Source organism: Tyto alba, unplaced genomic scaffold (genome assembly GCF_018691265.1).
Source record: "Tyto alba isolate M040663 unplaced genomic scaffold, T.alba_DEE_v4.0 Super-Scaffold_2, whole genome shotgun sequence".
Taxonomy (NCBI): domain Eukaryota; kingdom Metazoa; phylum Chordata; class Aves; order Strigiformes; family Tytonidae; genus Tyto; species Tyto alba.
Window position 1 is genome coordinate 73,743,195 of NW_024881282.1, and position 14,126 is coordinate 73,757,320.

General features: G+C 40.3%; 1 protein-coding gene across 4 annotated transcripts; it reads right to left on the minus strand.

Annotated features, from left to right (window-relative positions):
* Positions 1-686: 686 nt before the first annotated feature.
* Positions 687-13,890, minus strand: GTSE1 (G2 and S-phase expressed 1). 4 transcript variants are annotated; one of them, XM_042793209.1, is made up of 12 exons: positions 13,714-13,890; positions 12,482-12,556; positions 11,719-11,782; positions 11,020-11,638; positions 9,637-9,807; positions 7,530-7,677; positions 5,872-6,249; positions 5,608-5,677; positions 4,884-5,132; positions 3,503-3,683; positions 2,242-2,382; positions 687-1,264 (listed from the first exon to the last, which is right to left on the minus strand). In XM_042793209.1, exons 2-12 carry the CDS (start codon positions 12,549-12,551, stop codon positions 1,181-1,183), a joined length of 2,175 nt encoding a protein of 724 aa, XP_042649143.1. In that variant the 5' UTR covers positions 12,552-12,556; positions 13,714-13,890; the 3' UTR covers positions 687-1,180. The 4 variants fall into 4 exon arrangements, with proteins under 4 accessions (XP_042649143.1, XP_042649145.1, XP_042649142.1 ...); XM_042793211.1 differs by lacking the exon at positions 13,714-13,890 and adding an exon at positions 13,479-13,549 and having other exon boundaries at positions 11,719-11,776; XM_042793208.1 differs by lacking the exon at positions 13,714-13,890 and adding an exon at positions 13,479-13,549.
* Positions 13,891-14,126: the final 236 nt, after the last annotated feature.

Genomic DNA, 14,126 nt, shown 5'->3' on the forward strand with positions numbered 1-14,126 from the left:
TTACTAAATGCTTCAGTTGAAGAAACCTTCTTTTCACAGAATGAAAGCAGGAACAAGGAAAGAAAGTACAGAAATTCTACATTTTTATGGTTTGCAGTTGGCGGGAGCAGGTAGCATGGTTGTTTTCTCTGACTCAGAAGAGTCCTCACAATCTGGCCAAAGGCCTTCATGCAGAACAGTCTGACAGTGCAGTAACACCAGGAAAGGAAGCAGTGCTGAGAAGTATGCCAGTGCCTTCAGATAAAGCCAAGGCAGCAGTGTTGTTCGGCATCAAAATGACAAACACCTCTGAACACTTAAAATGCTTAAAACCTCCAACTTCCACTACTTCTTGAATTAATACAAACAGCTGAAAAAACATTTCCAGCTCTTGATAAACTTTCATAAGTATATTAACCTAGTGCATACACAGAAGCCTGTAGTATCCAAGACAGGCTTGTTGCTTCAACATTCATGGGCTACTACTGAGTGCATTTCATTTCCATTCACCTCCCTGTATTTATAAAATCTCCCTGTATTATCCAAGTGTGGCAAATTTGGGTAAGAAAAAATTTTTCTATTCTTTAAGAGTGAGAAAGTTCAAGTCTAACATTCAAATGTCAAGACTAAACCATCTGGCAGTAACAAGCTGTACCTTTCTTCCTTTGAATCGCACAAATTCAGCTGTTGCTCTTAGCGTAGTCCACTAGCATTCAACAGTAAAATATTTATTTCCAAACTTGCTACACTTTTGTATGAAAATCCATGCTGAAGTGCACACTCCTTACCTACATCTTAACATTCATTAGTGAAACAGAAGAGTCTAACCAAAGCTTGTAATAAAAAATTGCATTTCATACAACAGTTTGGTAAACAACCCATTTTAAATTAAATCTTAAGTGCACATAGGGGACAAGCAATCGAAGGACAATGGGTAGAAAGAGGGACAAGCTTCCAATACAGAGAATATCCCATTTTGCCTTAAAGCAACACAATTTAAATACATCCATTGCAGCACATCCATGAACAGAACCATTAATCAGTCAGTTTGTCTATATCAAGACTGTTAGAACTCTATCTGATGAATTGCATTAACACAATAATGTATAGCCATCTTTAAAAAAACCTGTATGAGTAAAAGAGTAACACCTAAACACTTCAAAGATCACAGTTGACAGGAGTTCTTCATTTCAGTTCAAGTTCAGAACTTGAGTAGAGGGGAATCCAGATTTTCTTTGTTTACATCAGGACTCAGAGTGATAAGAGGCGAACTCAAATCAATTAGCTGAAAGAAAAACAGTAAGTTTAGCTATTGTAGTCAGCTGTTGTACATAACTACTAGACTCTAACATAGTCTTCTCAAGTACTTGGTTTTGTTTTGGATTCCTGTTAGTATCCAGAAGGCAGATACAATCATCACACTCAAGCTTTTAGGTTCAGGTTTTTAAACATCTAGCTCATTCTGAGACAAGCACAAGCTTCTCACAAGGTGGTTATTGTACATACTCACCTTAAAAGACTAGAAGACTTTTTAAAAGTTTCACTACTATGCATATTCAAGTGACACTGTCATCCAGGAAGGGCAGAGCACTTCTGAACTCCTCTGAACATGCCCCAGAAGTCAGACTTCCATGACCCTCTTTTGAGATACTTTGAAAGACCTGACATTAAATTGATCCCAGCTACATCTGATGTCAAACATCCTCATAGTTACCACCATTCATCTGACAATATCTAAAGGCATCTATCTTCAAGCCACTAGCGTACAAAAACACTTGCCCAGAAATGCTTGTCAAATTTTGAGTAGATTCCAACACACATCTTTCAGCTAAGGGGGGGGATTAGGAGGGGAGTTAAGCAGGAAACAGCCTTGCTTTTTTGCTGAAAATGAGCTGCTGCTGCCAAGAACTGAAAATTTGCAAGGAAAGAAAAACAAGATTCAGCATGCCTGCTCTACTGAAGGCAGCATTCATTGCCTGTTTCAGAACAGTTTCATTCTTTAACAACTGCTTTAAACATTTCCTTCTCCATCCTCCTCCTCTTCCTATTTGCAGATTGCTCACTGAGCTCTAGTTTAAAGCACATTGTTTTATTTTAACAATTAAGTTCTCTTTACTTAAGAGCACCTTAGTATGCAGTATCATATTGAGCTAATATTAAATAATTCATATAATATTGTGGAGCTGCTCTGCAGATGAGTATATGCAGCCAGCTGACATTTTTCTGCTAGCATATTTGCACCAGAAGACTTGAATAACTCACCTTTACCTGCCCTGAGAATACAGGCTTTAGAAGAGTAATCTGATTCACTTCAGGAGTATTGGAAAGGTCAATCAGAGGTCTGCTTTCACATTCCAAAGTGTTTGGGAGAGATCTCTCTATTCCAATATCTACCAATAAGGCCTTGAAAAACAAAGATAGTTCAGGTTTTTCCCCTGTTCTCCATGCTTCCTTCACAAACATTTAGGCAGTCGATTTAGCTTATACAGCTGTAATAACCACAGGACATGCTTAATTCACAGGTTGAGTATTTTTCATGCAGGACTGTCTGCACATAGTGTGAAAACCTCAGTTGTTGTTCTGCCAATGGTTAGCATCCCAAATAGGGAAAATGCAGCGAGACAAAGCAAAATAGCTCCTTGGGGCATAAAATAATCTTTCACTTACAAGCACATTTAAGTCAAATTTAAAACAGAAGAGTAATAACTCTTGATATTTAAATAGCTTGACTACAATTATTGTGCAATGTTATTTAGACATATAAACTGTTCTGTAGAGCACTAAACTTTAGTTATGCTTTTGTCCAGTTTAACTACTCTATGTATGTGCTAAGCAATTCAGTTACATCAAGTAAGCTAACAAGGAAAATACTGATGCAATAACATCAAGTAATTATTCTACAGATTACTCTCCACCCGAATATTTGTAAATCAATAGCCACTTTGACTGGTTAATATTTCAGAACTACCAGCTCAGTCCTTTCTCCTTAATGCCTGAGGAGTGCCAGCTTTCAACATGAAGCCAGTAGATTCTTGGGAGAGTAGAAGAGTGTTCACTGGACTAAGTACATGACACTTAACTAAATTTACTTCTACATAAGCTTTGGGGTTTAATCCTCTCATTGTATGCAGGTTTGCACTGCTGTTAGGTGACTTAATTTAGCTACATGTTCTTATTTTATTCTTTTCAAAAGGGTTTTATGGCTGCAATAGGAACTGCCCTGTGACACAGCTTTTCTAATCAAATCCACAGGGATTTCACAGGACTTATCCAGGAGTGGAAATTTAATATGAAATCCACAAATGTTTGACAGTTCAGCTTTGAAATGGGAACAGATTTAGTGGACAAACACCGAACAGATGTTCAGTGCTGAAAATGGGCACTAGAGGGTGCACACACTTAGCATTAATCCATTTTAACTTCTTGTGTACTGAAGTGGTTTTCCTATTCTTCATCTTGAAATAATTTATTTTCAAGCAGTTTACTTTCTAGTTCTGTAGAAAAATGTACTGTCATTTCTTACCTCAGTTTGTTTCTCTTCAGCCAGCTGATTTGGTACTTCAGCCTCTTTTAATTCATTCTCTACTACTTCTGTAGCAGCTTTTTCTGGTGAGAAGTTAAGTGCAAGAGGTAGCACAGGTGGAGGAGATATATCATCTTCTGAAGAAGCTATCTGTGTCTTACTCTCTCTTGTCTGTTTAGAACTAGGGAAAAGAGCATTGGAAATAATTGAGTTCTTTAATCAGCATGAACTACTAAGGACAGTCAAAACAATGACATAACCTAATTTTCTCCTTTTTTACTTTTAAGTTTTAATGACCAAAATGCTTCCCATATTTTCATCCAAAAGTATGCTAGTTACCTGCAAAATACAAATATATCATGCCACAGTAATATCTTTTTTTGCATGGGTAGGCTATAAAAGAGCTAATGACTTTATGATGAAGAATTTAATCTTAAATTTACATATACATAAAGCCTAAACTTCACACGTGGGATTTAATTTTTTTTGGACTTGAAGAATCAACTAGCAAACAAGTACTGATATTGCATATTACTGAGAAACCACTTCAGTCCCTGCTGAGAAGTAGTACTGATATGAGCTGAAGGACCAGGGGTTGTAAACTGATTAGTATGATTAAGTCACTGCAGATCAGGCAGTTTTTTTCTTGAGAGAAAAGATTATAATATTTTGGACATTTAGCCTAAGTAAACATGACATAATAATGGCTAGAAAATTCTTCTTAATTCCTGCTTTAATACATCTCCACCAACCATGAAGCAAGGCTGTGTACATATATATGGCACTTGCATGAAGGTGTTGAGCTGATAATATGAAGGCAGCAACAATATTTTCACAGAAAACAATTTACAACAGTATAGGATTCACCCATTCTGCAAGCAGTTATTTCAAATGAAACACTGGTAAGCCTGCTCAGAAAATAAAGTTCAGTCAACTAAATCCTTGGCTTTTTGACTGATGCTTTAACAAAGTGTAATTTTACAGAAGCATTGGCAACAGTATAAAACAAAGCTAATAGTAATGCGTATTTTAACCAGCTACTTCCATGCATCAGAAGGCAATAGCAAAATAACACCAAATACGTTTTTGGTCAAAACATCAGAGACAAGTCTTAAGTTGTCCGCTAGCTCAAGAAATACAAGTAATTTACTATTAGGGATTGAAATTCTTTAATGTTAGATATTGACTCATCTCAGTAAGGCTGATAGTATTTTACTAGTCATAAGACATAAGTCTTTATTAGGCCTATATAGCATCTGTGCTCAAATGCAAAATTCTAACATTTAGCAGAGGTTCTTGAAACCTGAAAGTCATAATCAAATTTAATTTAGAGGCAGTTTGCATACATTACTCATTTCATATATGGAGGTTTCTGTCTTACCCAGCTGTAAAAGTCTTTTTGGTAGAAAAGCTAGCACATTGGCCAACAGATGCGGCACACGGAGAAAATGCCATTCTTGGTGCAGTTTTAGGAGTCACTGCTGGAAATCCTGAGATACGACGAACAGGTGTAGGTAAACCAGACCGTTTCAGACTGGCAGGAGTCATGGAGACAGGCCGTTCAGGAAAACAAAAATTCTGAAAGATCCCATCTTCTGAGGCTTTCACAGGAGTGCTGACTGCCATGGCACTAAAAAAGCAACATGCATTACCCAAAATCTTCTAGAAACATTTTTATTCAAACTATTCTACCAAACAATATAAATTAGTTTCCCTTTGGTCAGTAAAGGAACAGTAATCATCATAAAAGTTCATAATCACAGCATAGTAAGGGCTTTACTTCATAAGAATTCTTTTAGGAATGACCTGAGTCTATTTAGCACTGAAAACTCCCTTCTGAAAGTGGGGGCGGGGGGAGGGCAGGGGTGGCAGTGTTTGCTTTAGTTTTGGGTTATGGTTTCTTTTTTGTTTGTTTTGTTTTGTTGTTTGTTTTTTTTTTTTTTTTTTCTTTTTTAACCATAACAACAAGCATTAACATAGCTAACCTGGAGGGTCCCAAGGGACTAGACAATGAAGTTAGAACTTTTAAAGACTGCTGCAACACCCAACCATGCTGCATCCTAAGAAGTATGCCTCAGTACATTCAATTTTCAGTTAAGCCTTACCTTCCAGGTGTGCCACAAAATGTTAATCCAAGAGATGGTGTTGCTTTTGGTGCTGATTTGTTCAGTGTATCTAAAGAGAAAAGTGTTGTTACTTGCTATCCACACTCATGTTTATTTTTTTTAATCACAGATACCTTTCAGTTAAAATAATAATTCCTTCCAAGAGGTAAACAGAAGTGTAACGAAATAAATAACAAGCATTCAAGGTAACATTTGCTTTTAATAGCAAAGCTAGAAGACAGGTCATGCAAAGTATATTCTTACCTCCAGTCTTCACTGGAACCTTAGTTTGACTTGTAGGAACAGACAAAACTCTAGCCTTGGGCTTTGGACACAGGCTTCCTTTTGTTGCACTTCCACCTTTATTCTGCTGACATAGCTTCTGCAGGCTGGGAACAGAGCTCAGCCTCTGAATTCCACTGCCTACAGCCTCAGATGGTGTTGCAGAAGCTGAAGATTTAGCCAAGCATACAGCACTAGATATTTTGGTAGTACTAGCTGATCTTGCTTGCTTCCTGGATTTCTCAGTATTGGCAGCCTGAAGAGATGACACTCTGGTAGGTCTGACAAGGGCCAGCTTGTTTGTACTAGATGAAAGCTTAGAGCCACTTACACTAGCTTTTGAAGACAAGCTTGATCTTCCTGAAATAGAAAGTTAAGTTATGGTTCTGAATCATTGCTCATTTCTAAGTTTTTGACTAAGCAGAATAAGTATGCTCATACAGGAAAGAAAAACAGCAATTTAGAGCAGTTAAATTTATGTTCAAACAATTCAAGTTTAAGGAGAACACATACAACTACTGAAAACTTACTCCCTGAATTATCCAGCAATTTTGTCTGTTTCAGTGTCCTCACCAAATTCTTGAATTACTGCAATCAAGTCAAAGAATATTTTTCAAGGAATGCCAAAAAAGCTTGCAGACTCAAGTTACATTTTCAACATTTTCTCCCAGCATAGCTGGCCGTTCCCTTAAGCAGGCATTCAGGAAGGTAATAGTTCAAGTTACACTGATTAACACCACAGGCTGAACTACCCCACAAGTGCTTTTAGTTTTCTGTATGGTGCTTACTTTTAGTCTGCGGGTTACTTTAACAGTATGAATCTTGACTAGACACTTCTATTGTATAAAATTCTTAAGCTTTAACTTTTACTAATATATTATTTTCCATCCAGAAACAAAGTACAAAAAAATTTGCAGTAACTTGGTATCTTGATAGATCTACAAGAACTGCAGTGCTTACATCTGTCAGTATTTTTAAGAGACTATTTTCCTGATCCTTTGAAACTTACTGAAAGGGTCTAACTGGGGTCCTCACAGTATAAGCCTCTTGGTTGTATTCAGTTATCTCCTGAGGTTTTTTTCAATCTGCTTGAGTAAAGCTCATACTTTTATTAGGCTTATAGAAACTCAGAAAACTCAGAACTTGGAACTAGGCCTTCCACCTTCCTTCTGTATTTCAGTTGTTTTGGTGTTAGTTTGGGCGGGTGGTGGGGGGTGGTGTGTGTTTTGGGTTTTTTTGTTTGTTTGTTTTGGGTTTTTTTTTGTTTGTTTTTTTTTTTTTTTTTAAATTCAGGTTAGACAAGTGTACAGCAACCAGAAGCTCACGTACTTGGCTATAATAGAGAAGATCACGTACAAGAAGAGGTTTTCTGAGGCATTTCTTAAGTTTCTAGTTGTGTCAGACCCTCGCAAGTAGGCATCAGGCTTACATGAATCTAGTTTTTATAAATAAGCCTAAGATTTATCTTTACTCCACAGGGATTTATTGGGCTAGCCTACAAAATCTTATTCTCCATTCAAAACATTTCTTACTGCTTGTATGTACTGGACACCATTAAAACATACCCAAACCCACAGTTCAAGACATGCTTAGCTACTTCAAATTGATTTGTGGCACATATCTGTAGTATAAGGGATTACCATTTTTTCCTATGGGAGAAATGGGTAAGCTTGAATTCAGACTTGAGTTCATGCTGGAAGTGGATGAAGATGATGATGATGAAGTCTTTTTTGTGAGACCACTGCCAACACCAGGAAGTTTCAGGTGTGTTATCTTCTTTAAGCCAGGCTGAATTGGAGAATACAGTTTAACTCAAAAGCCAAAAAACCATTTAACACATTATTTTGCCAAGCTTTTTCTTGGTATTCTAGCTTTTCATCTGTGAACTTTAGAGAAACTCCTACCTCAGATTACAGTTAAAAATGTTAATTTTCTTAGAAACAGTTCATTATACCTGGTTATTATTCATTATACCTGTTATTATACAGAACTGGAACATCAGATCTAGGAGGTAGACTGTTATTTTTATTCCTGCCACAAACTTGAGTATGAACTTAAAGGAATTAAAGAATAAAAGGAGTAACCCCAGGCACCAGTATATGCTAGGCACCAACCAGCTAGAAAGCAGCTTTGCAGAAAAGGCCCTTGGGAGTGCTAGTAGACAAGTTCAACATGAGCCAGCAATGTGTCCTTGCAGCGAAGAATGCTAACACTATCCTTGGCTGTGTTAGGAGTGTTGACAGCAGGTCAAGGGAGGTGATCCTTCACCACTGGGGAGGCCACACCTGAAGATCTGTGTCCAGTTCCAGGCTCCTCACTATGAGAACAATTTGGAGCTCCTGGAATGAGTCCAGCAAAGGGCCACTAAGGTGATGAAGGGACTGGAACATCTCCCATCTGAGGAAAGGTTTAGAGAGCTGGTACTGTTCGAGGTAGATCTCATCAATATACACAAATATCTGAAAGGACAGTGCCCAGCGGTGCCCAGTGAGAGAACCTGAAGCAATGGGCACAGACTGAAACATGGGAGGTTCCCTCTGAACATCAGGGAACACTTTTTTACTGTGAGCCTGAACACTGACTGGCACAGGTTACTGAGTCTCCATTGTTGGAGATAGTCAAAAGCCATCTGGACATGGTCCTGGACAACCAACTCTAGATGGCCCTGCTTGAGCAGGGGGTTGGACCAGGTGACCTCAAGAGGCCCCTTCCAACCTCAACCACTCTGTGATTCAGTGAAGTGGCATGCAGCACGGAAGCAGGCGTCTAAAGCTTCAAACAACTCCTGACACCTATAGATATTCTACCTTCATACAAGTTATCCTGGGCTGCATCAAGGGGAGTGTGGCCAGCAGGTCAAGGGATGTGATTTTTTCCTCCCCATCTCAGCTCTTTTGAGACCCCACCTGCAGTGCTGTGTCCAGCTCTGGGGCCCCCAACATAAGAAGGACATGGACCTGCTCAGGCAGGTCCAGAAAAGGGCCACCAAGATGATCGGGGCAGGTCCCTATGGAGGACAGGCTGAGAGAGTTGGGGTTGTTCAGCCTGGAGAAGAGAAGGCTCCAGGGAGATCTTATAGTGGTCTTCCAGTACTTAAAAGGGACCTACGGGAAAGGTGAGGAGGGACTCCTTATCAGGGAACATAAGGATAGGAGAAGCAGTAATAGTTTTAAACTAAAAGAGGGTAGATCTAGATGAGATAAGGAAGAAGTTCTTCCCTGTGAGAGTGGTGAGACACTGGCACAGATTGCCCAGAGAAGCTGCAGCTGCCCCCTCCCTGGAAGAGTTCAAGGCCAGGTTGGACAGGGCTTGGAGCAACCTGGGCTACTGTAAGGTGTCCCTGCCCATGGCAGGGGAGTTGGAACAGGATGATCTTTAAAGTCTCTTTCAAGCCAAACCATTTTATGGTAAGTTATAGCAACCTTCTCATATGGTATAATTACCTACACACATCAAAAACTTTGCTTCTTACAGAAAATTGCTGATCATTTACCTGTAGCTGTTGCTTTAAGAACAAAGGTAAAGCTTGTTAACCTAACACATTTATAACTGCTCTTAAGTCCATTCATTGTGTTACAGACTTAGTACAAACATTCAAGAATAGCAACTACAGAACAGAGACTAATTTTCCTTGAAAAAATTATACACAACAATATAGCTTTAAATTAGAAAGTGAACTATATTCAGTTTTTCTTTTTGTCAGAATATCAGAAAACTTATTTTTATATTAAGAATGCTTGCCATTACCTTACTTGGTGCAGGAAGGGGTTTTTTGTCTTGCACTGAGGAACTGCCACTTAACGAAGACTCAAAGACATCTGAAGCAGTACTAGATTTATCAGAAGTTAGATCTTCAGATGATCCCACAGTGTTCAAGTCTCTTTTTGTAGAAATACTAGTATGTGTTCCTGGTTTGGGCTGCAAATTTCAATGCAACATTTTAAAAGCTACTAGTGTTTCTAGAAACCATTATAAAGCATTTTACACAGATTTGTTAAGAAACCAAGACAACAGTCAATGAAGAAGCCTTTGTACCCAGTCAAGTCCTTAGTCTTTAGACTAATATAGTTTAAAGTTAGTCTAGGGAGTGTATTTGCCAAATACTAGAACATGCTTAAACTCAGATATTGGATATCTACCTAATGACAGTTATGCAACAGCAGTTTATCAGCACAAATTTCATATAATCATGTTCATCTACATACTGTAACAACTGTTCCTTACAACTATGAGATCTCCATTTAATTCATATTCTTCTGCTTCACTCTACCTTTCCAAAAGACAAGACATCATCTAAACTGTCTATTTAGACAGTGGGGTACAGTTCAGCTAGTTAAAATGTTAAGACTCTGCCTTTTCTTATAGCACCCAAAGTCAAGAAGAGGCTTATACCACAAAGAAATCAGAGTCCCTTGTTTTGTATAAGTGAAGCTTCTCAAGGAGCCAACACCATATTTCCAGTAAAATCTGCAGTACATACTGGAGCCTGAGCCTAAGCCATAAGGCAGAGAGCAATAAAATCCAAAACATTCTAGCTAGAGACTGCTATTTGTGCACAGGTCACCAACACAACTCTTTCCTTGCTATCCTTGAATACATTTTCAGTTGGTCACACAGCCACATCCTAAATGTAATACCATTAATCACTGCTTTTCATGATTGAGACAAGTTGTGGACAGAACTAGCACTAAAAGATTTTCCTGTCCTTTCAAAATAATCGTGGGGCTTTTTTCCACCCCTCACCTCCATTGACAAGAGTTAACAGTAAACAAAGCCATTTTTGCACATCAAGTCACCAAGAACAGTGCAGTAATTTTACCAGCAACAAAAGAGTATATAAACAGAAACCAGGAATGATGGTATTCACAAAACCAGAATACAATGGAAAACAATTTGCCTGCAGGTGCTCTACACTGTCATAATAAATAAACTCATTGCCTACCATATAACAGTATCTGCCCTGACTTTTCTTTTTTGTATGTTTCCTGCCTAGGGATCTTATGAGGTAGAGAAACATCAGAAAATTAAAGTTCACTTTTAAAAATAAAAGCTTGTAGACAGTTTAAGCATTTCTAAAACACACAGAGGCCATGCTTAAAGAAAACATTGGTGCCCAGAAGCTATCTTTACCTTTACAATAATCAACAAATTGCTTTTTCCAAGAGCAGATGAAGGTTTTGTCATTGGCAGTTTGCCAGTTGCCTTTATATTTCTTTCCTTAGTTTTCTGTTCTTGTGTCAGAGGTGAATTGGCAATTTTTGTAGGAGACACATGAGTTTTAACAGGGCTTCTGTTTGGAGGAGTATGAAGAGCATGTGTTTTGTCATCTGACAAAAGTTTATCCGATTCCTTCTGAAAACAAGGTGGCAGCTGACATGCTGGACTATCCTGCACACAGTATGTCTCCCTTTTAACAGCCCTGGGGCTTTTCTCCATATTTTGGTTTCTTAGTATTTTCAATTTTGACTTTGAGTCCTCCACAAATTTTTCTATAATCTTGTTTTCCTGTTCTTCTGATTGGCTTATTTTAGTCTGTTCATTCTTGCTTCCAGTCTCTATTTGCAGTGCTAGCAGATGAGCTTCTTTGAAGATTTCAACGAATTTCTCTCCTGTAAGTGGGCTCCACACTAATTTATCATCAGAAGCAGGCACGTGCTTTTTTTCAGCAGTCTGTTTTGCTTCAATCTGGACAGCGATACATTTTTCTTTATGTCCCAAAGGTCCAATAAAAACTTCATCTTCATTTCCACTATGAATAAAAATAAGTTAGCCCAGCACCTTACATGTGTCCATTTTAAAGGTATATTTACTTGCAGACACTTCACTTACCTTGCTGGAGAGAGCGAAAGGTCAAAATCAAACTTTTCATCAATCAGAAGAGGGAAGTCTGAAACTGTAACAACAAGGATTTTGTCACAGTGGAGTTTTGCAGTAAAAATGACTGCATTATGCTTTGACAATTTTGGTGAATTATGCTTTGACAATCTGATGTCAGATGGCAAATAAAGTTTAAATAACTAAAATAATAAAAACATGTTTTAGTTCAAAGAAATTGAAGGTACAGCTGTGAAAATGTTCAGAACTGTGATAGACACCCAAATATGAAAGATCTCCATGTTAATTTCTAAGCATCCATAATAGGAACATGGGATCTGGCTGTGGAAAAAAGTATCGGCAGCCTCCAATCAAGAAAACTGAAGATATATAATCTAGAGCTATATGACAATGCAGCTGTCATATCAGTCCCTTTCCGGTTCAGGCCGCCACAGGACAGTAACAGAAGCCAGTGAGAAAGATTAGTTTTCTTGTCAGCTCATATATACACTAAATATTAATTGAATCCATGGCAGACAGATAAAAGGGAGGAGCTCAGATTAGATATATAGCAGTGAGGTCAATGACATCATGTCACTACTACACATCCTCTAGCACCAGTGCTTCACAAGCCCTTGAGGAGGCTTTTAAGTCTGAGATGGGCAACAGCTGCCCATCCAAGGAAATGAGTACACAGAACAATATATAAAGCAAATAGAGATGGTCTACTGATCTGAACTGTCTTTACTTTTAATAAGGAATACACCAGGTCACCTACCACTGCTCATCCAATTTTCTTCAACCGTGTGATTTGAGTAATGCGCTGCCAATTCTTCTCCTCCTTCCATAGCGTCTGAAAAATACAGAATTAGCTATGCAGTAGGTTTAAGAGAATAACAATAAGGTCATCGAATTTTATGATACTGCCAAATTAGCAAGGAGGTAAATATTCCCTTTGAAGACTTGTATGTTATATTTAGGGACAGCCACATAAACATGATTTGTGGGACGTCACACATCTCGCCATCCTCTCTTGAAGCATGCTATCGAATTAGCTGAGACTATGTATATGTAAAGTTTTGCAACCTCTGTAAAAAGCATTCAAATACAGCACTGATGTCTAGGACTTGCGAAATTCCTTACCGCAAACTCTGTGTTCAGCAACTAAACTCCTTATATGAATACAGCTGCAAGGAGCAGCACAGCCAGACAGTTGTAGCAGAACACTGCCACGCCACAGGCTAAAATAACTTTTAATAGCAGCAGCTCGAGACTCAGCACACCTCTGCTACGCAGAGGAAACGCGTGCTATGCTTAAGACAGCGCCTTTCACTTGTGGACAGAAACCCATCAGATACTATCTTCCTTTGAGCAAAGGTAGGCTTGTCCCTACCCGAACACAACCCGCTCAGGCTTTGCCCAGAGAGACCCTCAGGATGAGCCCCGCACGCGGCGCGGCCAGACCGACGCCATTAACGCCGAGCACAGACCTACCAGCACAGGTCCCTCACGGGGGAGCTCAGCAGAGCCGAGGGGACCCCACACACAGCCCCGGGGGGGAGGAGAAGCCGCCCGGCCTGCGCGGAAGCCGCTCATAAGCCACACGGAGCCCCACGAAGGGCGAGGAGCCGCCCGCCCGCCCGCCCGCCTCCCATCTCAGGCGGCCTCGCGTAGGCCACCCCACCCCTCCCCGCCCCGACCGACCGCAGCGGCCTCTCTACTGCCAGGCCTCAGGGGAAGGGCCCGGGGACACCGGCGCCCACCGCCCCGCTCACCTCCGCGGGGCCGCCGAGCGCGACGCAACGCGACGCGGGGCCGCCGGGCGTTTGAAATGGCGCCCCGCTCACGTGACGCGCCCCGCGCGCCCTCACTGGCAGGTTCGAACGATACACGGCACCGCCCCCCCCCCCCCCTCCCCGGCACTGTGGGGCTCGTAGCTGTCCGGGGCGCTCGGTGGCGCCCACCTCCCGCCGGCAGTTTTTAACCGAGCGAATAAATGTCGTTACTCACGGGCTGGTAGAAGTAGAGATGGGCTTCTGGAGCGTCGTAGCCTCCGGGGCCCTCAGAGGCTGCCCGGAAGGCCGCGGCAGGCGGCCGTGGGGTGGCTGACGGTGTTCTCCCAAAAGGAGGGTTCTTTCACGCGGTATACGAGCCAATACACCCAGGGTTAAGGTATTTCTTTTCTTTCATGTCTGCGTGAAGATGGGTGCTGGGCGGTAATTCCACAAAGCTAGCACACCACACAAAAAAACTTCAATGTATTTATACACTTCAGGCTACACAAATACACACTTACTTAATGACCATCCGTTAGTTTCTTATCACTTTGTCCTTCACTGGTTAGTTATATTTAGATTAGCCTTGCTTGCTATGTAAATTAGCACACATGCTCCTTACAGGTGTGGGGGTGCAAGTCTTTTTGG